Below are 24,185 nucleotides of genomic sequence, written 5' to 3'. Positions count from 1 at the left end.
ATGTGAACCTTTCAATCCATGTTGGAGTTAGCTCATTTGAATCTCCAAAAATTTGTGAGTACCAAGTTTTGTTTTCAATTCCTCTTCCAATCGTAAATTCCAGGTGTACATAACTCATGAATATTCTACTACTTTGTTCCTACCTCCTGTACTAATTTTCCTAAGTATGTACTTCCTCATTACATATTATAATCTGGAGGAACTCTGGGTAGAATAAAAGTGTTCCCTTCTTCTGGCTCTTGTAAATCTAAAACATAAAAATGCTAGTGCTACATAGAATTCAAAGCTACCAGACTTATCCCTATAAACGTGTGACTTCTGTCACGATACTGCCCCTTTTCCCTTTAGGAACAGTACCTATATCTTACATGGGTTGACCCTAGGAGTACCCTTTCTCCTTCCATCAGGGTAGGTATGCCCCTTTCTTATTCCTATCCTCCTATGGTACAGGTCAATCCCTTTCTTGGTGCCCCTGTCCACACAGTATAGGTCAGCCTTTCATATGTCTGCTTATCCGCCCTTTTTCTCATCCAATAAATGTTGAGTGTGCCATCCGTATCCTTCTTGAGTAGACCTTCTAGTTCATTGCCCTAGCATACATCTTTATGAATACTATTCTTAAATATTCTCTTGGTAAAATTACAACTCTACTTTAGACCTTAACTCCACTTTCCAATACTCCCTCTAATATTCTAGAGTCCTCTTTCACTCCTCACTCCTACTATATAGACAGATATGTCCACACATAGTAGATGCTATGTCGACCTGTATTTACCAACTCCCAGTAGATACTATGCCTTTTCTCAAAGGACTAGCACGACACGTGCTTTGATTGTTATTGTCCAGTCTTCATATACATGTAAATATATATATGAGAGCGACAAAAAAATAATGATGCAGAACCGTCACATATCAACAATGTAATATGTGCATCTGTTCAGATGTACATATATCTTTATTCCCCTACATCTTCTTGGCAGTTCTGACATCACTTCAGGTTTCTAATTTGTAATTCTCCTGTTTGTGTTTAAGTGTATCTTTGTGTGTATGTAGATGTGTGTTTGTATATCCTGATTCTTCGGCCTACTTATATGATATAAGTTGAAGGTTATTGGAAACCGCAGAAAATGCCCCCGAAGAAAAATATTAGCAACACCTATGGAACGGCAAATGGTGAAGAATCAGTTACACCTGTCTGTGAGGGTTGTCTGAAAGGTGGGGTGTGTGATTGGTGTTAGTCATTCTTGTACTTACACCACCCACCCCCTCCAAAAGTGATACAAACCCTCCCATTTACATTACATCTCAAGGTATAAAATATTCTATAAAAATAGAAAATTATACACTACAACCAAATAGTTGTTCAGCTAATCACTTTTAACTATATTTGATACACATAAAATATTCCGTTCAGTTTATGTCTTCTAGATATCACTCTTCTTGAATAGTACCATGATACTATCTTTATACTAGTACTGTATTCTATTCGTTTCATTCCGTGTTTAGAGGTCACTGATTTCTCTTAAATAGGTCTCAATCTTGCAGTCGTATCCGGTTTCCTATTTACTAACATTATAGGATAGTTTAAGAATTCAAGAATAGATTACAGAAAAATTGGAGGGAATTCGGTGCAGGAAAACTAAGTTTGAAGAAACACCGAAAACAACTAGGGATCCGACGGTTGTCACTCCGCCCATTAACACAGAACGTTAATGTCACTGGGGGGGGGGGGGGGGGGGGGGGGGGGCGATGTGACTCCGCCCAGATCCCATGGATCTGATATTAACCTCACTCAATCACTTATGGACCAATACTTCTTGTTAAATTTTGTGTGGTAGCCTCCCCACAACAAAACAATTACCACTTTACTAGGAAATACAACATTAGGTAAAGTTATTCTTTTTTCTACTTTGTCATGGACAAGTTTGAATTGCTCGCACAAGTCGTCTATAAACTTGTTAGTATCCTTAGATTTGGAAGAAGCAACAGTCACAACATTTCCGGAGGTTATACTCTTGGAAATTTCTCGATCTATAATTAGCTCAGAAGGTTCCACCAGACTACTTACATTTATAATGTCTAAGTTGACTATTTTTTCTTTGAAATTTTGTTCTACATTATTTACTCGCGAACTGACATCTTGTGTAGTAACAGCTCGTGTACTAACACCTGGAATTTTTGATTGCATAATTGATATTAATTCCATAGATCGATCTGTGCTCTCTATCAAGTTATTAGTTTCCTGTCTTATGGAATTAAATTTAACATTACATACATTTTCACAAAATTTTAATTTTTCACTAAATTCAGATTCTACATTATTACATTTATCTTCAATATCAAATTCTAGGTTTTTAGCTAAATTCTGAAATCGCTCATCCTGCTTTTGTTTAAGGTCAGTAAATAGTTGATTAATGTGAGTTCACTCTTTAAATCTAACTTCACATTTTCTACCTTATTATTTAAAGAGTCAAATTCAGTCTTGAATAAAACTATATTTACTGCTTGACTGGTCAAGGTTTCACTTTGAGCATCTAATTTTTCTCTTATAGTGGCTGAATCAGCCTTCTAGTCATCAAACTTAGCACTTTGGTCATCTAATCTAGCATTTAACTTTTACTGAGTCTAACTTTAGACTTAGTCCTTTGATTAAATTTGCCACTTCACTCCAGTCTGGCATGTCCCTATTCGCTGTCATGGCCATGGCTGGTCCTGAAGTTTATTGCTGTTCTTGATCCATAATTTTATTGATCTTAGACTTAGTAATCATCTTAAAGAAAATTCACCACTGAGTACAATAACTATAACAACAGTTATCATTCAGCTGTCCCCTCAACTTTTACCAAATAATTATTGGTTTTCACTCACCCAGCGTAGAGTTCTAGCTGCATTGGTGAGCGAATGTGTAATCAGCACCAGCAGACAGCACTGGCAGCGGCGACATCGAATGTTGGTTTCAGCGACGTCATCGGTGAGCGGACGTGGAGTCAGCACCAGTGAGCAGCAGCTGGTGCAGTCAGCGTCAGTGGCTGGTTACTGCATCAGTGCGGTGTACATGTGTGAAGACTGCTTACTCTCCACACCCAATCTTCTTAGTTGAAAAGTTGAGGTCTTCTCTCCAGTTTTCTCCGCTGTTACTTTCTCACATCTTTTACTTCGTTGCACTCGCAACTTTCTTCCTTGATTTATTGGACTCTATATGATTACTGGAAACAGTTCTCATATTTTGTTAGGCCTGGTTGCTACGGTAATGCCTAATATCTTATTTCCATTTCTGCCTTTAAATTCTCGTTTTCTTTGGGTCCTGTCACTTAGGTTGCCACATTGTAATGTTTTTCGGCGACAAAACTGGCCATTCAAATTGGTACACCAAGAAAAAATTCAGATGATAAACAGGTATTCATTTGACAAATATATTATACTGGAAGTGACGTGATTACATTTTTGCTCAGTTTGGGTGCATAGATCCTGAGAAATCAGTACCCAGAACAACCACCTATGGCCGTAATAATGGCCTTGATACGCCTGGGCATTGAGTCAAACAGATCTTGGATGGCGTGTACAGGTACAGCTACCCATGCAGCTTCAACACGATACCACAGTTCACCAGGAGTAGTGACTGGCGTATTGTGACGAGCCAGTTGCTCGGCCACCATTGACCAGATGTTTTCAGGTGGTGAGAGATCTGGGGAATGTGCTGGCCAGGACATCAGTGGAACATTTTCTGTATCCAGAAAGGCCCGTACTGGCCCTGCAACATGTGGTCGTGCATTAGCCTGCTGAAATGTAGGGTTTCGCAGGGATCGAATGAAGGGTAGAGCCACGGGTCGTAACACATCTGAAATGTAACATCCACTGTTCAAAGTGCCGTCATTGCGAACAATAGGTGACAGAGATGTGTAACCAATGGCATCCCATACCATCATGCCGGGTGATACGCCAGTATGGCCATGACGAATAGACGCTCACTGCGATGTTGCCAAACACGGATGCAACCATCATGTTGCTGTAAACAGAACCTGGATTCATCCGAAAAAATGACGTTTTGCCATTCGTGCACCCAGGTTCGTCGTTGAGTACACCATTGCAGTTTCTCCTGTCTGTGATGCAGCGTCAAGGGTAACCGCAGCCATGGTCTCTGAGCTGATAGTCCATGCTGCTGCAAACGTCGTCAAACTGTTCATGCAGATGGTCGTTTTCTTGCAAACATCACCATCTGTTGACTCAGGGATTGAGACGTGGCTGCCCAATCCGTCACAGCCATGCGGATGAGATGCCTGTCATCTCGACTGCTAGTGATACGAGGCCGTTGGGATACAGCAGGGCGTTCCGTATTACCCTCCTGAACCCACCGATTCCATATTCTGCTAACGGTCATTGGATATCGACCAATGCGAGCAGCAATGTCGCGTTGCGATAAACCGCAATCGCCATAGGCTTCAATCCGACCTTTATCATAGTCAGAAACGTGATGGTACGTATTTCTCCTCCTTACACGAGGCATTACAACAACGTTTCACCAGGCAATGCTGGTCAACTGCTGTTTGTGTATGAGAAATCGGTTGGAAACTTTGTTCATGTCAGCATGTTGTAGGTGTCGCCACCAGTGCCAACCTTGTGTGAATGCCCTGAAAAGCTAATCATTTGCATATCACAGCATCTTCTTTCTGTCGGTTAAATGTCGCGTCTGTAGCACGTCATCTTCGTGGTGTAGCAATTTTAATGGCCAGTAGTGTATCTTCTTATTTCTGTAATCTATTGATCACATATATGAACTTTAGTATCAATGTACTTGTTGATTAACGATGTACTAGAACTGCTATGCAGAACAAAATTCTCTTCTTAGACATATAAATATCTTCATCGTCTCACTCGTATCTCGAGCTTTAGAAATAATTAAGTACATTGAGACATAAGAGTTTGTTTAAAAACCATATCAAAATATAAACATGCGTCTTGACTTCTCTGAGTCCAAGACATGAAGTAAGATAAAAGTCTCTATTATCAAACGAGTCCAATACATGATTGTGCATAGAAATTTATATTCAATTGTTCATTAGTCTTTTTTACAATCACCACAGACACTTAACACATCAAAGAATACTACATAATTATTCCCTGAGTTTTCATCACGTCTTTGTGGTGCTGGTGGCAAACACCTGTCGTCATCAGTGACTCACCCTTCTTACAGTCTTCTAACAAACTTCGGACCTGCACATAGAAACAGGTGGATTGGTAGAAATGTTCTCTCTCTCCTGCACTCGTACCTAAAATATCAGGTGTTTGAGACGGTGGAAGGCTGAGTGTTTCTAGAATTTACACTGAAATTCTTGAGGCACTACAATATTTTTGAAATTACGTACAAGCCTTAACAATTTATTGCAACATTAAACTTTATTGAGTTGTATTTTTCACTAGACTTTACTTTTTCCAGAAATGGTTTGTTTGTTTTAATTACAGTAGAAAAGTCATGATAACAAAGTTCTGAATTAATTTTAACATTTGACGGATGTTTAACAGTAGTTACTGAAAGTGTGAAGGGAAAAAAAAGGAGTTGGGAGAGTAGGGGAGAGGGCCAAAGACATGGCATGTTGTTGTTGTTGTGGTCTTCAGTTCAGAGACCGGTTTGATGCAGCTCTCCATGCTACTCTATCCTGTGGAAGCCTCTTTATCTCCGAATAACTACTGCAACCTGCATCCTTCTGAATCTGCTTATTGTATTCATCTCTTGGCCTCTCTCTCTATGATTTTTACCCTCCGTGCTTCCCTCCAGTACTACATTGGTGATTCCTTGATGTGTCAGAAGGTGTCCTACCAACTGATCCCTTCTTCTAGTCAAGTTGTGCCACAAATTAGTCCTCTCCAATACTATTCAGTACCTCCTCATTAGTTACATGATCTACCCATCAAATCTTCAGCATTTTTCTGTAGCATTACATTTCAAAAGCTTCTATTCTCTTCTTGTCGAAACTAGTTAGCGTCCATGTTTCACTGCCATACATGACTACACTCCATACAAATACTTCCAGAAAAGACTTCCTGACACTTAAATCTATACTCAATGTTAACAAATTTTTCTTCTTTAGTAATGCTTTCCTTGCCAGCCAGTCTACATTTTATATCCTCCCTACTTCGACAGTCATCAGTTATTTTGTTTCCCAAATAACAAACCTCAATTACTACTTTAAGTGTCTCATTTCCTAACATAATTCTCTCAGCACCACCTTATTAAATTCGACCCCATTTTAGTATTCTCGGTTTGCTTTTGTTGATGTTCATCTTATATCCTCCTTTCAACACACAGTCCATTCCATTCGGCTGCTCTTCCAGGTCATTTGCTGTCTCTGACAGAATTACAATGTCATCGGCAAACCTCAAAGTTTTTATTTCTTCTCCCTGGATTTTAATTCCTACTCCATTTTTTTTCCCCCTGCTTGCTCAATATACAGATTGAATAACATTGGAGATAGGCTACAACCCTGTCTCACTCTCTTCTCAACCACTGCTTCCCTTTTGTGCCCCTCGACTCTTATAACAGCCATATGGTCTCTGTACAAATTCCATATAGCCTTTTGCTCCCTATATTTGACCCCTGCCACCTTCAGAACTTGAAAGAGAGTATTCCAGTCAACATTGTCAAAAGCTTTCTCTAAGTCTACAAATGCTAGAAATTTAGGTTTGCCTTTCCTTAACCTATCTTCTAAGATACGTTGTAGGGTCAGTATTGCCTTGTGTGCTCCAATATTTCTACAGAATCTAAACTGATCTTCCTCAAGGTTGGCTTCTAGCAGTTTTTCCATTTGTCTATAAAGAATTCGTGTTGGTATTTTGCAACCATAATCTATTAAATTTTCACACCTGTTAGCACCTGCTTTCTTTGGGATGGGAATTATTTTATTCTTCTTGATGTCTTATGTTATTTCGCCTGTCTCATACACCTTGCTCACCAGATGGAAGAGTTTTGTCATGGTTGGGTGTTCCAAGGCCATCAGTAGTTCTAGTGGAATGTTGTCTACTCCTGGAGCCTTGTGTCGACTTAGGTCTTTCAGTGCTCTGTCAAATTTTTCACGCAGTATCATATCTCCCATTTCATCTTCATCTACGTCCTCTTTCATTTCCATAATATTGCCCTTAAGTACATTGCCCTCTATATACTCCTTCCAACTTTCTGCTCTCCCTTCGTTGCTTAGGACTGGTTTTCCATCTGAGCTCATGATATTCATTCAGGTGGTTCTCTTTTCTCCAAAGGTCTCTTCAATTTTCCTGTAGGCAGTATCTATCTTACCCCTAGTGATAAATGCTTCTAAATCCTTACATTTGTCCTCTGGCCATCCTTGCTTAGCCGTTTGGCACTTCCTGTTGATCTCATTTCTGAGATGTTTGTATTCGTTTTCGCTTGCTTCATTTAGTGCGCTTTTATATTTTCTCCTATCATCAGTTAAATTCAGTATATCTTCTGTTACCCAAGGATTTCTACTAGCCCTTGTCTTTTTACCTACTTGCTCCTCTACTACCTTCACTATTTCATCTCTCAATGCTACCCATACTACTTCTATCATATCTCTTTCCCCTGTTCTTGTCAGTCGTTCCCTAATGCCCCCTCTGAAACTCTCTACAGCCTCTGGTTCTCTCAGTTTATCCAGGTCCCATCACCTTAAATCCCCACCTTTTTGCAGTTTCTTCAGTTTTAATCTACAGTTCATAACTAATAGATTGTGGTCAGAGTCTACATATGCCCCTGGAAATGTCTTACAACTTTAAGCCTGGTTCCTAAATCTTTGTCTTACCATTATATAATCTGTCTGAAACTTTCCAGTGTCTCCAGGCCTCTTCCACTTATACAACCTTCTTTCATGATTCTTAAACCAAGTATTAGATGTGGTTAAATTATGCTCTGTGCAAAATTCTACCAGGCGGCTTCCTCTTTCATTCCATATGCCCAATCCATATTCACCTACTACTTTTCCTGCTCTTCGTTTTCCTGCTATCAAATTCCAGTCTCGCTTGACTATTAAATGTTTGTCTCCCTTAACTATATGAATAATTTCCTTTATTGCATCATACATTTCTTCAATCTCTCCATCATCTGTGGAGCTAGTTGGCTATAAACTTGTACTACTGTGGTTGGCATGGGCTTCGTGTGTACCTAGGCTACAATAATGTGTTCACTATGCTGTTCGTAGTAGCTTATCTGGGTTCCTATTTTTTAGTCATTATTAAACTTACTCCTGCATTACCCCTATTTGATTTTGTGTCTATAACCCTGTATTCACCTGACCAGAAGTCTTGTTCCTCCTGCCACCGAACTTTACTATTTCCCACTATATCTAGCTTTAACCTATCCGTTTCCCCTTTTTAAATTTTTTAACCTACCTGCCCGATTAAAGGATCTGACATTCGACGCTTCGATCCGTAGAACACCAGTTTTGTTTCTGCTGATAACGACGTCCTCGTGAGTAGGCCCCGCCCGGAGATTCGTAGGGGGGCTATTTTACCTCCGGACTATTTTAAACAGGAGCAAGCCATCATCATTTAACCATGCAGTAAAGCTGCATGTCCTCAGGAAAAGTTGTGGCTGTAGTTTCCCCTTGCTTTCAGCCGTTCACAGTACCAGCACAACAAGTCTGTTTTGGTTGATGTTAAAAGGCCAGATCAGTCAATCATCCAGACTGTTGCCCCTGAAACTACTGAAAGGCTGCTGCTGCCGCCCCTCTTCAGAAACCACACATTTGTTTGGCCTCTCAACAGACAAGCCTCTTTCGTTGCACCCATGGTACGGCTATCTGTATCGCTGAGGCACGCAAGCCTCCCCACCAATGGCAAGTGCCATGTTTCAGGGGAAGGAGGGGGGGGGGGGGGGAGGGCATGACGTCGCATACACAACCATTTTAGAAATATTGTAGCATGAAATATCAGACGATTGAAGGAGCTTCTAAATTGCTTTCCACTTCTCTTCAATGTTTTCTGGTACTTTTCTAGAACTCGAACTGCAACATACCCTTTGCTTTTCAATTATCTGGGTCAAAAATGTATGTTCGTCAAATAGATCCTCAGTACTTGTGGAATCTTTTATAATTTAATTAACGACTTGTGTGACCCATCCAAGTGCTAGCTAAATCCGACAGCGCTTAACTTCGGTGATTTGATGGGAACCGCCACTACCATTGTGGGCAGGCTGTTGACTTATATTCTTTTTATGAGTTTACATTAAACACACATTCTTTTGGCCATTACTAAATGATGAGACCAAAAATGAATAGAATAAGATTATCAATAATTTATAGATGATTTACTTCACACACAAAAACAACATAAATACATTGCCCGTGTTGTGTTGGCAAATGCCTAAGGGGAAAGTTTTGGTGGAACAGGTAGCCATGCCTTCACATTGATGTAAGAGCTTTCTACAAGGTCGGATAAAAGAGACACAACCTTAAGACAATGTTTAGAAGTGCGATGGTGGATTAAAAGTGTGTTGTCAGACACATAAATCTACAATTTTAAAAAATCTGTGCCCCTCATAAACCCTGGAGATTTTGCAACCCTGGCCATGACCTCAGAGAGCACTAAAAAACCAGGACTTTGCAAGCTGATCCCAGACTTTGATAAGCCTAAGCATAATAGTTAAGTTATTTGACCGGTATGCTGAACGTTGTGGGTCTGTTTCCTGTCAAGTGCCATTTTTGTTACGTCTTTATCAAAATGACTGTGATTATTATTAACATTTTATTAATTGGTTTAAATGTGATCTTATTTTTGATCCTTTGTCTCTCCATTTTAGTCATCATATTAACTTTTTTATGACAACTACCAACCAACAAAATGTACGTCTTGCAACGAAAAATAAATATTTGCATTATTGTACAGCCAATACAAATAGATTATTTTGTTTTCTGTTCATTGACTATTGTTTGTTGTTGTGGTCTTCAGTCCTGAGACTGGTTTGGTGCAGCTCTCCATGCTACTCTATCCTGTGCAAGCTTCTTCATCTCCCAGTACCTACTGCAACCTACATCCTTCTGAATCTGCTTAGTGTATTCATCTCTTGGTCTCCCTCTACGATTTTTACCCTCCACGCAGCCCTCCAATGCTAAATTTGTGATCCCTTGATGCCTCAAAACATGTCCTACCAACCGATCCCTTCTTCTAGTCAAGTTGAGCCACAAACTTCTCTTCTCCCCAATCCTATTCAATACCTCCTCATTAGTTACGTGATCTACCCGCCTTATCTTCAGCATTCTTCTGTAGCACCACATTTCAAAAGCTTCTATTCTCTTTTTGTCCAAACTAGTTATCGTCCATGTTTCACTTCCATACATGGCTACACTCCATACAAATACTTTCAGAAACGACTTCCTGACACTTAAATCTATACTCGATGTTAACAAATTTCTCTTCTTCAGAAACGCTTTCCTTGCCATTGCCAGTCTACATTTTATATCCTCTCTACTTCGACCATCATCAGTTATTTTACTCCCTAAATAGCAAAACTCCTTTACTACTTTAAGTGTCTCATTTCCTAATCTAATTTCCTCAGCATCACCCGATTTAATTTGACTGCATTCCATTATCCTTGTTTTGCTTTTGTTGATGTTCATCTTATATCCTCCTTTCAAGACACTGTTCATTCCGTTCAACTGCTCTTCCAAGTCCTTTGCTGTCTCTGACAGAATTACAATGTCATCGGCGAACCTCAAAGTTTTTACTTCTTCTCCATGAATTTTAATACCTACTCCAAATTTTTCTTTTGTTTCCTTTACTGCTTGCTCAATATACAGATTGAATAACATCGGGGACAGGCTACAACCCTGTCTCACTCCTTTCCCAACCACTGCTTCCCTTTCATGCCCCTCGACTCTCATAACTGCCATCTGGTTTCTGTACAAATTGTAAATAGCCTTTCGCTCCCTGTATTTTACCCCTGCCACCTTCAGAATTTGAAAGAGAGTATTCCAGTTAACATTGTCAAAAGCTTTCTCTAAGTCTACAAATTCTAGAAACGTAGGTTTGCCTTTTCTTAATCTTTCTTCTAAGATAAGTCGTAAGGTTAGTATTGCCTCACGTGTTCCAACATTTCTACGGAATCCAAACTGATCTTCCCCGAGGTCCGCTTCTACCAGTTTTTCCATTCGTCTGTAAAGAATTCGCGTTAGTATTTTGCAGCTGTGACTTATTAAACTGATAGTTCGGTAATTTTCATATCTGTCAACACCTGCTTTCTTAGGGATTGGAATTATTATATTCTTCTTGAAGTCTGAGGGTATTTCGCCTGTCTCATACATCTTGCTCACCAGATGGTAGAGTTTTGTCAGGACTGGCTCTCCCAAGGCCATCAGTAGTTCTAATGGAATGTTGTCTATTCCCGGGGCCTTGTTTAGACTCAGATCTTTCAGTGCTCTGTCAAACTCTTCACGCAGTATCTTATCTCCCATTTCGTCTTCATCTACATCCTCTTCCATTTCCATAATATTGTCCTCAAGTACATCGCCCTTGTATAAACCCTCTATATACTCCTTCCACCTTTCTGCCTTCCCTTCTTTGCTTAGAACTGGGTTGCCATCTGAGCTCTTGATATTCATAGAAGTGGTTCTCTTCTCTCCAAAGGTCTCTTTAATTTTCCTGTAGGCAGTATCTATCTTACACCTAGTGAGACAAGCCTCTACATCCTTACATTTGTCCTCTAGCCATCCCTGCTTAGCCATTTTGCACTTCCTGTCGATCTCATTTTTGAGACGTTTGTATTCCTTTTTGCCTGCTTCATTTACTGCATTTATATATTTTCTCCTTTCATCAATTAAATTCAATATTTCTTCTGTTACCCAAGGATTTCTATTAGCCCTCGTCTTTTTACCTACTTGATCGTCTGCTGCCTTCACTACTTCATCCCTCAGAGCTACCCATTCTTCTTCTACTGTATTTCTTTCCCCCATTCCTGTCAATTGTTCCCTTATGCTCTCCCTCAAACTCTCTACAACCTCTGGTTCTTTCAGTTTATCCAGGTCCCATCTCCTTAAATTCCCACCTTTTTGCAGTTTCTTCAGTTTCAATCTGCAGTTCATAACCAATAGATTGTGGTCAGAATCCACATCTGCCCCTGGAAATGTCTTACAATTTAAAACCTGGTTCCTAAATCTCTGTCTTACCATGATATAATCTATCTGATACCTTTTAGTATCTCCAGGGTTCTTCCATGTATACAACCTTCTATCATGATTCTTAAACCAAGTGTTAGCTATGATTAAGTTATGCTCTGTGCAAAATTCTACAAGGCGGCTTCCTCTTTCATTTCTTCCCCCCAATCCATATTCACCTACTATGTTTCCTTCTCTCCCTTTTCCTACTGACAAATTCCAGTCACCCATGACTATTAAATTTTCGTCTCCCTTCACTACCTGAATAATTTCTTTTATCTCATCATACATTTCATCAATTTCTTCATCATCTGCAGAGCTAGTTGGCATATAAACTTGTACTACTGTAGTAGGCATGGGCTTTGTGTCTATCTTGTCCACAATAATGCGTTCACTAAGCTGTTTGTAGTAGCTTACCCGCACTCCTATTTTTTTTATTCATTATTAAACCTACTCCTGCATTACCCCTATTTGATTTTGTATTTATAACCCTGTAATCACCTGACCAAAAGTCTTTTTCCTCCTGCCACCGAACTTCACTAATTCCCACTATATCCAACTTTAACCTATCCATTTCCCTTTTTAAATTTTCTAACCTACCTGCCCGATTAAGGGATCTGACATTCCATGCTCCAATCCGTAGAATGCCAGTTTTCTTTCTCCTGATAACGACGTCCTCTTGAGTAGTCCCCGCCCGGAGATCCGAATGGGGGACTATTTTACCTCTGGAATATTTTATCCAAGAGGACGCCATCATCATTTAATCATACAGTAAAGCTGCATGTCCTCGGGAAAAATTACGGCTGTAGTTTCCCCTTGCTTTCAGCCGTTCGCAGTTCCAGCACAGCAAGGCCGTTTTGGTTAATGTTACAAGTCCAGATCAGTCAATCATCCAGACTGTTGCCCCTGCAACTACTGAAAAGGCTGCTGCCCCTCTTCAGGAACCACATGTTTGTCTGGCCTCTCAACAGATACCCTTCCGTTGTGGTTGCACCTACGGTACGGCCATCTGTATCGCTGAGGCACGCAAGCCTCCCCACCAACGGCAAGGTCCATGGTTCATGGGGCGGGGGGGGGGGGGCATTGACTATTAGATCAGTAGTTTTCAACTTTTAAATTTTACAATAGCTAGATCAAATTAATTAGGACTACATGGACCTAGGTTCCAAATGAAAAATTGATAAAAATAAGTAATAAACAATATTGAATTAAGAAAATTGGTAAGATGGTTAAAATGATCCAGTAAAAAGTTAGAAATGAAAAATTTGAACTAAACTAATTAACTGAATAAAAATAATGATCAGTCATTTTGATAAAGATTAAAAAAATACAAAAAACACTTGGACTTGAACCAAACTTCTGCATACCAGCTTAACATCTTAACCTTTGGGCTACATTGCTATTTCGAACAAATTCTGTTGTGTTTATGGTTCTAGTGAATACCGAGGATTTCTTTTTTGGAAATTACATGCAACACGGGCCCACTGGGGTGAATGGTGGCAGAGTGTGGTACCTGGGAGCCCAATCTACACAACCCCCATAGATGGTTTCAGAAAGTTGATCCCACCCCCGTAATCTCTCGTTGTCAGCTGTTGGCCATGGAGCTTCATCTTTTCTCACTTTGATCGTACATATGGACACACATTTGTCATAGCTTGAGATTATCAGTGTCATGATTTTACATCTATTATAGTCTCTGGTTATTTATTGTCTTTAAGTTTTCAAGTAGTCCACTGTTAGAGCATCAAAATCTATACATTTGATATTCCTGCAAGTTGTATGATCTGATTTATGTATTGTGTCATACAGAAAGAAATGGTGTTGACACCTGCACGGTATCTCTTACATTGTCAGTCTCGTTTATTATGATTACATCCATGAGACTGTAAAGATGTTCCATGTAGAAAAAGGATTGTACTGGTAGAAGACCCATGTTGTTGCAAGTAAATAATTTTCATAGGGTTATTCTACAAAATGTTTTTAAATTAAGTTCTTATATCATGTATCCCATGACAATGACGTATTCATAGGGGGTGCTGAATAGTTGTAATGTCAGCTGGAATGGTGTTGTGCTGATGTTTAATTACTTATAAAGTACTCCAATTAAGGACTTGAAGCTCCCTAGTCATCTCAGTGAACATGAATTCCTATTGTCATGTGCCACGAGGGTTCATAATTTTGAGCTTACGGAGATTTACTCGTAGTGTTGCTGGAGGAGGGAAAAAATCAGTGCGGTGTGGTCAGTATGGAATTTGTAAATTGGGGAAAATGGCTGAAAATGAATTCCATTATGAAGGCAAGTTTTCTCTTTTGCAAAATTCTGTGTGACAAGTTTGTAATTAAACTAGAGAACTGCATTCGCCAGGCAAACACAAGTGTTTTTAAAGAGTACTCCATGAGATCTTATGGTAGCAACAGGGTCAACTCCCTGTTTACAACTCTGTAGATGATGAATTATATTGAAAGATCAGCTATTAGTTTGTGAGAATTTTTTCCTTTGTTACAAAGATTTGTGATCTTTTCATTATACAGTGTATGCCACATGTTTGCCCATTAGATGCACCCAATAAGCTGTATACTAAGTGAATGTATTTTTCCTTGCCCTACTTAAGGTGTTTGGCAGAAGTATGAAGCTTCTCTTTCTGGACTGTAAACATAGCTTGATGTTAGTGACAGCATAGACTAGAATTTAGAAAAAAAGGCTTTTTATCTGAGTAACTTTATATCTAAAACTGTATGACAAGGATTTGAGTACTATGCTGTTATCACATTGTCACATTATTTTTTGTTTCAGCTTTGTTACTTTATTTAATATTTTGTTTATTACTACAGTGATAAGATAAAAAATGTACATGTTTGTCCATAATAACCGAAGCTGTTTCATAAATTTTTAGGTCAAAATTAACAATGCTCGTGAAGCGGAGATGCAGTTATCGGAAAGGAGAATCAGAAGCATGCAAGAGTTTGGCACTTCCTTGTACTCAACACTGCCTGCGACATATCATGTATAATGTTGATCAGTTGTTGTATGAGCATTGTACAGCCAAATTCTCAGACAATACACAGTGTTGTGTTCCTGTTTTTGACATATGCCATGAATTACCATTGTGTCCAGAACATGCAAGGAAACGGGTAAGCGCTTCAATGTGTTTCTCAAATCAGTGATTCACAAATGTATGCTAGCTCTCTCTCTCTCTCTATGTCTGTCTGTCACACACACACACACACACACACACACACACACACACTTCGTCTCACCAATCTTATTCTTATTTCATTTTTTATTTATTTTTACAGTCCTTGTTGTCCCTACCATCACTCATTCACCTTCAATATTTTTCTCTTACATCTAAGACATTTATATCCTATTTATTTATTTAGAGTTAAGCTCTCATCATTATTTTCTGGCATCTGCATCATAGTATGAGTAGTGTTTAATTTGAATCTAGAATCTTGTGTGTGTGTGTGTGTGTGTGTGTGTGTGTGTGTGTGTTTTGTTGTTGTTGTTGTCTTCATGACAGTTTGTTTGTTTCACATTCCTTCAAGTGATGTGGTTTGACCTCAGGGGCTGTGAGAAACAGACTGTAAAAATTGCATCTTGCTGAGAGTTGACATCTGACTATACCATGTTCTTATGATTCAGTTTTTTTTCCATTTTTTTCCTTTCTTTTCAGCAATTGTTTGTTGCCTTTTCTCTTTTTTTGAAAAATACGAAAGAGGACGAGAGAACACAGCTGTTTGAAGGTTGTAAGTTTTTTGGTCCTCACCTCAGAATATAATTGGAAAATTATAGCCTTGGCCAAGACATTGGTTCCTGTATCCCATCTGAGGATATACACTGCCAAAGGTGGAATTGGGCTCAATATCTTGGTGTCCATCCACATTTGAGTTGTCTGTCCCATCTGTAGATGACCAGAGGCAAATGGAAGAATGGTTCTCGAAGACTGTGTCTCATTGTCCAAGTCTCCTCTCTAATAACCTCAATTTCGGATGGACAAATAATTGTCATCTTTGATATGACATAACAAGAAGTATTATCCTCTTTTTAGTTTTGATGTGATCCCTCAGTTTTAGAGGTCACTAGAATGGTATATGAAATTTGCTTCTGAAATAGGCTCATAGAGTAGGTATGGACAATAAAAATAAAGTTGGTTGTGAAGCCCACTTTCTGTTTGTGTGGTGATTTATCATTCTGTATTGTATAATATACCAAGACAAGAAGTGAACGGATGGTAACTGTCGAAATGCTGGGACTGTGTTTTTTGTCGAAACGCTGGGACTGTGTTTCTCGTCATTTTTTAACATACGCTGTAGTGGAAACTGATTCAAATTTTTCAGCTATGTATCTGAATTATACATCATGGAGTGGTCCATGATAGCAGACCATCAGATATTTTGAAGATGTGCTTAGTATTAGTAAGTTGTCATTGATTATTTCTTTGCCTACAGGATAATTATGATCGGATGTGTGCAGAGACTAGACCAAAAAAGATCCGAAAAAAGGCAAAACCATCAGCCATGACTAGACCCAGTAAAAGAGGAAAGAAAAAGAGAAGACTGCACAGGCTGACAGACTCAACATCTGCAGAGGAGATATCACCTCAAGCCACTGTTGTGTCAGACACGCCAGGTGAGGTCATAGTAATTAATAATTTATATTGGTAAATGCCTGGGAGAAGCAGTACAGTAAGCCACTTCATTTTGGTCTTTTGGAACATACCAAAACTGACTATAGAGTCTATTTCGAAGCAGACAGGTATGGATGAAACGGGAGATGTGAATAGCATTCCTTTTATGACTGATAGAATTGAAGACATGCATAATAACTTTTGTCAACCTTCTTGTCATGTCAGCTTAATTACAAATCTTCAGTCTGTACAATTCAGCATTCCTTACGTGAATTTCATCATCTCGGGTTTATATTTAAGAAAGAAATGGTCATTATGTACTCCATTATGTAATGGATGTGTATACTGCACCATAACCATTAGTGTCAGTCTGCATACATTATTAAGTAAGAGCGTTTATTTATTTATATAATAGAGGGAAAAATGTCTGCTTGTGGCTGTGTATGTGCGGATGGATATGTGTGTGTGTGTGCGAGTGTATATCTGTCCTTTTTCTCCCCTAAGGTAAGTCTTTCCGCTCCCGGGATAGGAATGACTCCTTACCCTCTCCCTTAAAACCCACATCCTTTTGTCTTTCCCTCTCCTTCCCTCTTTTCTGATGAAGCAACTGTTGGTTGCGAAAGCTTGAATTTTGTGTGTATGTTTGTGTTTGTTTGTGTGTTTACCAACCTGCCAGCACTTTCGTATGGTAAGTCACATCATCTTTGTTTTTAGATATATTTATTTATTTACCTTTAAGTCATCACTTTACAACTTATTTGTTAGTTTGATGTTCCATGGATCATTAACACGATAAATCATAATAATGTAGAATGAGTCATTTTACATATACATCACAACTTAATTCTTAAGTCTGATCTGAATATATGTAATTCCCACCCACCAACTTTTACACATTATGGTAAGAGAAATTCTTCTACAGATTAGAACAACTTGGGAAAGAGAAACTTTTTTGGCTGGTTTCAAATTTTACTTAGCTGTCTGTCAGACATTTTATATGCCTAGGTGTTGTTGTTGTTGATGTGGTCTTTAGTCCAGAGACTGGTTTGATGCAGCTCTCCATGCTACTCTATCCTGTGCAAGCTTCTTCATCTCCCAGTACCTGCTGCAACCTACATCTTTCTGAATCTGCTTAGCGTATTCATCTCTTGGTCTCTCTCTGCAATTTTTACCCTCCACACTGCCCTCCAATACTAAATTGATGATCCCTTAATGCCTCATAACATGACCTACCAACCAATCCATTCTTCTAGTCAAGTTGTGCCACAAATTTCTCTTCTCCTCAATTCTATTCAATGCGTCCTCATTAGTTATGTGATATACCCATCTAATCTAAAGCATTCTTCTGTAGCACCACATTTCAAAAGCTTCTATTCTCTTCTTGTCCAAACTATTTATTGTCCATGTTTCACTTCCATACATGGCTACACTCCCTAGGTAAGTTATCATACATTTTTGTTGCAGTATTGTGTACCCCTTTTTGTGGTAAGGACAACCTTAATGTGGAGTAATGAATGTCTTTTTCCTTATGGTATTGTAATTGTGTACTTAATTTTTCCTTTTGAACTGCAGTGGATTATTTGCAACAAAATTCATGAGGGAATAAATATACTATGAAGCAGTAGTCAGATTGCCCTTCTATTGAAACAGATGTCTACAAGATGGTAGTGGGCATGCACTACATATTATTCTTACACCACATTTTGGAACAATGGAGACTTTCCTTCTTAAGACCATTATTCCATATGGCGTTAATAAATCAAAATACGCAAAATATGTCAACTTATTGAACTCCCCCAGATTTGTATTGATTCTAAGTGCAAATGTGGCTGGACTACATTGTTTTATGAGTTCCAAAATGTGCTTTTCCCGGTTTAAATTCTCATCGGTATGAACACCTAAGAATTTTGAAGTTTACACCCTATTTTATCATTTCCTCATTGTGTTTTACCCTTATCATTGGTGTAGTGCCCCCAGATGTGCGTAAATGAATGTGTTGTGCATTTACCAAATTGGGGATGAAACCATCCACAGAAAACTAGTCAATGATGCTTTTAAGAACATTGTTTACTATTTATTCTGTTTCTGTATGTATGATTTGATTGATTCCAGTAGTAGAGTTATCTGCAAAAAGAACTAATTCCACTTGTTGTCTGTTAGATGGGAGATCATTTACATATATGAGGAACAATAGTGGACCTATGATTGAGCCTTGGGGAAGCCCATATGTGATTCTCTCCTATCAGAAAAATGTCCTCAGATTACATTGATCGAATTATTAAGTAGGACTTTGTGCGTTATTTTGGTTAGGTATGGCATTATCCACTGGTTGGCTGTACAATCAACCATAGAACTTTAATTTATCTCTGAATATCTAGTGCTTCACATAGTCAAATGCCTTAGAGAGGTCCAGAAAATATCAGTCATCATTATTTTGTTATTTAATGCTTGTAAAATTTGGTGAGTGAACATGTAAATGACATTTTCTGTAGAACAACTCTTCTGAAATCCAAACTGTGATCTTCTGAGCACATTATTGTTGCTCAGGTGAGATATTATTGTAGAATACATAACCTTCTCAAAAATTTTGGAAACTGGTTTCAAAATGAAACAGGTCAGTAGTTATTCCTATCTCTCCTATTACCTTTGTTATTTAGGGGTTTGACAATGGGATATTTCAGTCTCTGTGGAGAAGTGCCTTGTGTTATTGAGGCATTACATATTTCAGAGAAGACAGAGATTATTATATAGGAACAAATCTATAGTATTCTGTTGACATGTTTAATCACACCTCCATACTTATCACGAGGGACACTTACTTGTCAATCACATCACGATTACGGGCAGCATGGGGTTCACGCCTGAGCCTCAGGACGTGCGCTAGCAGCGCATGTCGGGTGTTTCAAGCGTCAACTTCGCATCTCAATATCTCGGGATGTAATGGGAATATTGCGATGCAATCAACGCTATTGTGTATGTGCTTTGTCATGCTATGGATTGCCGAAGAAAAAATATAGGAGGTCCATTTAGAAAAACATAAGTTTGCGTTAAAAAACACATATGCTTTCGTTTTAGAATGTTTCCAAATATGTACATTCATGGGCCCCAGTCCTACATTGATACCGGTGAAAGTCGTTTTCCAATAGCTGTTATTGTTTCAGAGATATTTTGGGTGGGCAAGATAGCTGGGACACCCTGTATATCCTGTATTTAATTTTATGTCACACAAAACAGCAAGGTAGAAGCTAATAGGCAATAAAGAGTGCAAATTTTCTGAAGAGTTCTCCCGGTTACAAATAATCCCATCCAGTGTTAAAAAAAGAGGGGTATGATGTCAAACCTGTCCTAAATATAGTTTGATGGCACCCATTACAAAATATACACGTTAGAATTCCACAGAACAAAGCACAGTGACGTGCAATAGAATAATACAGGGTTATTACAAATGATTGAAGCGATTTCACAGCTCTACAATAACTTTATTATTTGAGATATTTTCACAATGTTTTGCACACACTTACAAAAACTCAAAAAGTTTTTTTTAGGCATTCACAAATGTTCGATATGTGCCCCTTTAGTGATTCGGCAGACATCAAGCCGATAATAAAGTTCCTCCCACACTCGGCGCAGCATGTCCCCATTAATGAGTTTGAAAGCATCGTTGATGCGAGCTCGCAGTTCTGGCACGTTTCTTGGTAGAGGAGGTTTAAACACTGAATCTTTCACATAACCCCACAGAAAGAAATCGCATTGGGTTAAGTCGGGAGAGCGTGGAGGCCATGACATGAATTGCTGATCATGATCTCCACCACAACTGATCCATCAGTTTTCCAATCTCCTGTTTAAGAAATGCTGAACATCATGATGGAAGTGCGGTGGAGCACCATCCTGTTGAAAGATGAAGTCGGCGCTGTCGGTCTCCAGTTGTGGCATGAGCCAATTTTCCATCATGTCCAGATACACGTGTCCTGTAACGTTTTTTTTTACAGAAGAAAAAGGGGCCATAAACTTTAAACCGTGAGATTGCACAAAACACGTTAACTTTTGGTGAATTGCGAATTTGCTGCACGAATGCGTGAGGATTCTCTACCGCCCAGATTCGCACATTGTGTCTGTTCACTTCACCATTAAGAAAAAATGTTGCTTCATCACTGAAAACAAGTTTCGCACTGAACGCATCCTCTTCCATGAGCTGTTGCAACCGTGGCGAAAATTCAAAGCGTTTGACTTTGTCATCGGGTGTCAGGGCTTGTAGCAATTGTAAACGGTAAGGCTTCTGCTTTAGCCTTTTCCGTAAGATTTTCCAAGCCGTCAGCTGTGGTACGTTTAGCTCCCTGCTTGCTTTATTCGTCGACTTCCGCGGGCTACACGTGAAACTTGCCCGCACGTGTTCAACCGTTTCTTCGCTCACTGCAGGCCGACCCGTTGATTTCCCCTTACAGAGGCATCCAGAAGCTTTAAACTGCACATACCATCGCCGAATGGAGTTAGCAGTTGGTGGATCTTTGTTGAACTCCGTCCTGAAGTGTCGTTGCACTGTTACGACTGACTGATGTGAGTGCATTTCAAGCACGACACGCTTTCTCGGCTCCTGTCGCCATTTTGTCTCACTACGCTCTCGAGCGCTCTGGCGGCAGAAACCTGAAGTGCGGCTTCAGCCGAACAAAACTTTATGAGTTTCTCTACATATCTGTAGTGTGTCGTGACCATATGTCAATGAATGGAGCTACAGTGAATTTATGAAATCGCTTCAATCATTTGTAATAGCCCTGTACTATGTGAAGAGGCATGGTGCTGCACTTTGACACACCTGAGACCAAATAACACGTCTTACGTTTCCTCGAACATATATGTTTTATGTATTAGTCTCTTCAGAAAGATGTGTGCTACAAAATCAACATATTTTTGAAAAGTCCTATCTCAAACACTCATGGGTGGGGGTTGCGGGGTGGGGGGCACCACTATCTAGTATTGCCACACTTCAGAAATATTGTAAATCCGAGGCTGATGCGCAGAGCAATCAGAGTTGCAGTGGGGAGGTGGGTAGTCTCCACCTGACCCGTGTTTACATTTAGTGATATTACTGTTTCCTCTTTGTTTACTGCTCTCACGTCAAATAAAAATGGAACAGATTTCTTTGGCAGTGAACTATTAAGTGAATTAAAATACATTCACATAATTATGGAAGGCTAAAATGTATTGTTAGCATTAATCACCTTGCAGAATAGTGAAGTTTTTTTTTTTTTTTTTTTTTTTTTTTTTTTTGTACAGAAATTTGTCTTTTATTAATCTTGTCCACTGAAGCAGTCAATTTATTTGAAACAAAGTGTTTAATTCCACACTATTGGCTAATTTCAACTGTTCGCTACATTTCAAGTGCAAATTTTCATCTTCTAGCACATATGGCGTTATGCCATAATAAAGAACCAAACATGAGATAATACAGTACTGCTACTCCAAGAAAATTTACATCCTAATAACCACACAGAAAAGCTTAATATCAGGTTGATGCCTACTTCGTTGGGAACCTGGACATACAAATGTGCACTTTAAGCTGGATTATGCATTTTAGTTTGCGTCACAAAATTCCGATGCTCTTGGAGTATCCTCTGGTGTCTTGTTTCTTTTATGACTTAATGTAAGATCTTTTAATGTTTTACATGTATGAATATACGGGCTTCCTACATCATCGTAGCTACACAAGGGAGGCCTCTTACATGGCGCACTCTGGCAACTGCTGCAACAAACCTGTTTCTAACAGGCTGCGGGAATATATTGCGAATGGTGGTTTGAAAAGCTTTACTTTCAAAATAAATTTTCTTTTTATGCAAGATGAACTGTGTGTGAGAATGTACGATGAATTTCTTAAATCACAGAGCATTTGACTCATTTAAAAATCAACTCTTTGATGACGAGCCAGTTAGAAGAATTTCGAGCCCAGAAGATCAGACATTTATGTCGTTACTAAAAATTTTACTGTCACAGTTGTGTGATGTATCTTAAAGTGCAAAAAAGATAAACATTATATGTGAAAGCGTACCTTCTCGTGCAGCTTATTAATCTTAGACACCAATATTATATGCGAAAGCTTTGCTGTTCTTGTAGTAACACTATGTATATTAATTTAAACAATTAACTTTTGCTGTTTGTGTGTTCGCGTTACTTAACAGTGATGTCACTATTTGCCGACTACATCACATGTCCTCTACTCTGAATATCCGCTGTCATCGGCTGGTGAGATCATGCGACACGAGCTATGACTGGCTTGCAAAGGCGCATCACAGTCTTGATTTCGATGCTTCAGAAAGTAACATGCAGTGTTTAGTGGAATTCGAATTTAAATAATATGAAAATCTGCAGCGTACATGTTACTGCACATCAAGGATCTTTCTAAAATGTGTTTTTCCCCCCAAGTTTTGTTTTCTAAAGTGCCGGGAAGTTCTACTTTCTTTCTTATTTCTCATGGCCTTTGTCCCGCTTCAACACGGTGTTGCCTGGTTAATATTGATTTGGCAATGTTAGTTGCAGAGGGTGGCTGGATGCCATTCCTGCCGCCACCCCGAATCCCCCCCCCCTCCCTCCCCTCCTCCCGGGAAAGGAATTAGTGTACCCCAACTGTCTGCGTCTAGTGTAAGCCATGTAATAGTGTGAACGTGTTCAAATGTCTGCGAGTCGTGGAACTGAGGTGGAATGTGGGGACCAGCCCGATATTCACATAGTGGGATCTGACAGTTTATTAATCTTTGAGACAAATATTATATGCGAAAGCTTTGCTTTTCTTGTAGCAACACTATGTATATTAACTTAAACCATTAACTTTTCCTGTTGGTGGAATTAGAATTTATACTTTCATAATACGAAAATATGCAGCGTACATGTTGCTGCACACCAAAGATCTTTCCAAAACGTGTTTTGCCCCTGAGTTTCGTTTTCTAAAGTGCCAGGAAATTCTACACTGGTGTATAAAACCATAGCCATTCAAAGGATTGGTAAGTTTTAGAGTTCCGACGGAAAGTGTACTGTCACTTAACACGGAAAAAGTGTGTTTTCACCCGGTAGAAAATGTATTTTTAACCTGGAGATCCAGGAAAAATCCAGGAATGTTTTACCTTGTCCGCGTATACACACTGTTATATGTCAGGTTTCGTGATGATGTGCCCATCATTTCGTTAATAGTCACAGTTATTGTGGTATGGATATGGAAGTAAGACACTGCGTGAAATTTGAAAAAAATTGCAATGACCAATAGGGGTCACCATGATTTTGCATTTGGTGCATATTATATAACACATTGCTGCACATGAAATCTAACTTACATATTGAATTTTGTCTAGACTTGTGTGGGGGTCTCTACCTGTCATCAACCTCGAGAAAATTCATCTGATACGGCATACTCATTTGTGGTCATGCCGTGCCAGCGATAAAA

At 39.1% G+C, this 24,185-nt stretch overlaps 1 protein-coding gene across 5 annotated transcripts in view; it reads left to right on the top strand.

Moving 5' to 3' along the window:
- LOC126259356 (INO80 complex subunit D) overlaps positions 1-24,185 on the top strand; it is a 234,900-nt gene that overhangs the window by 87,860 nt on the left and 122,855 nt on the right. For all 5 annotated transcript variants that reach the window (XM_049956088.1, XM_049956087.1, XM_049956086.1 and 2 more), the window contains 2 exons: positions 15,026-15,263; positions 16,581-16,761. In XM_049956088.1, the coding sequence (XP_049812045.1) occupies positions 15,026-15,263; positions 16,581-16,761 (419 nt within the window). The remainder of the gene's footprint in view (positions 1-15,025; positions 15,264-16,580; positions 16,762-24,185) is intronic.

The sequence above is a fragment of the Schistocerca nitens genome, chromosome 5 (genome assembly GCF_023898315.1).
Source record: "Schistocerca nitens isolate TAMUIC-IGC-003100 chromosome 5, iqSchNite1.1, whole genome shotgun sequence".
Taxonomy (NCBI): domain Eukaryota; kingdom Metazoa; phylum Arthropoda; class Insecta; order Orthoptera; family Acrididae; genus Schistocerca; species Schistocerca nitens.
The sequence above is the reverse complement of the archived record's forward strand: the minus strand, read 5'-3'. Positions and strand labels throughout refer to the sequence as shown.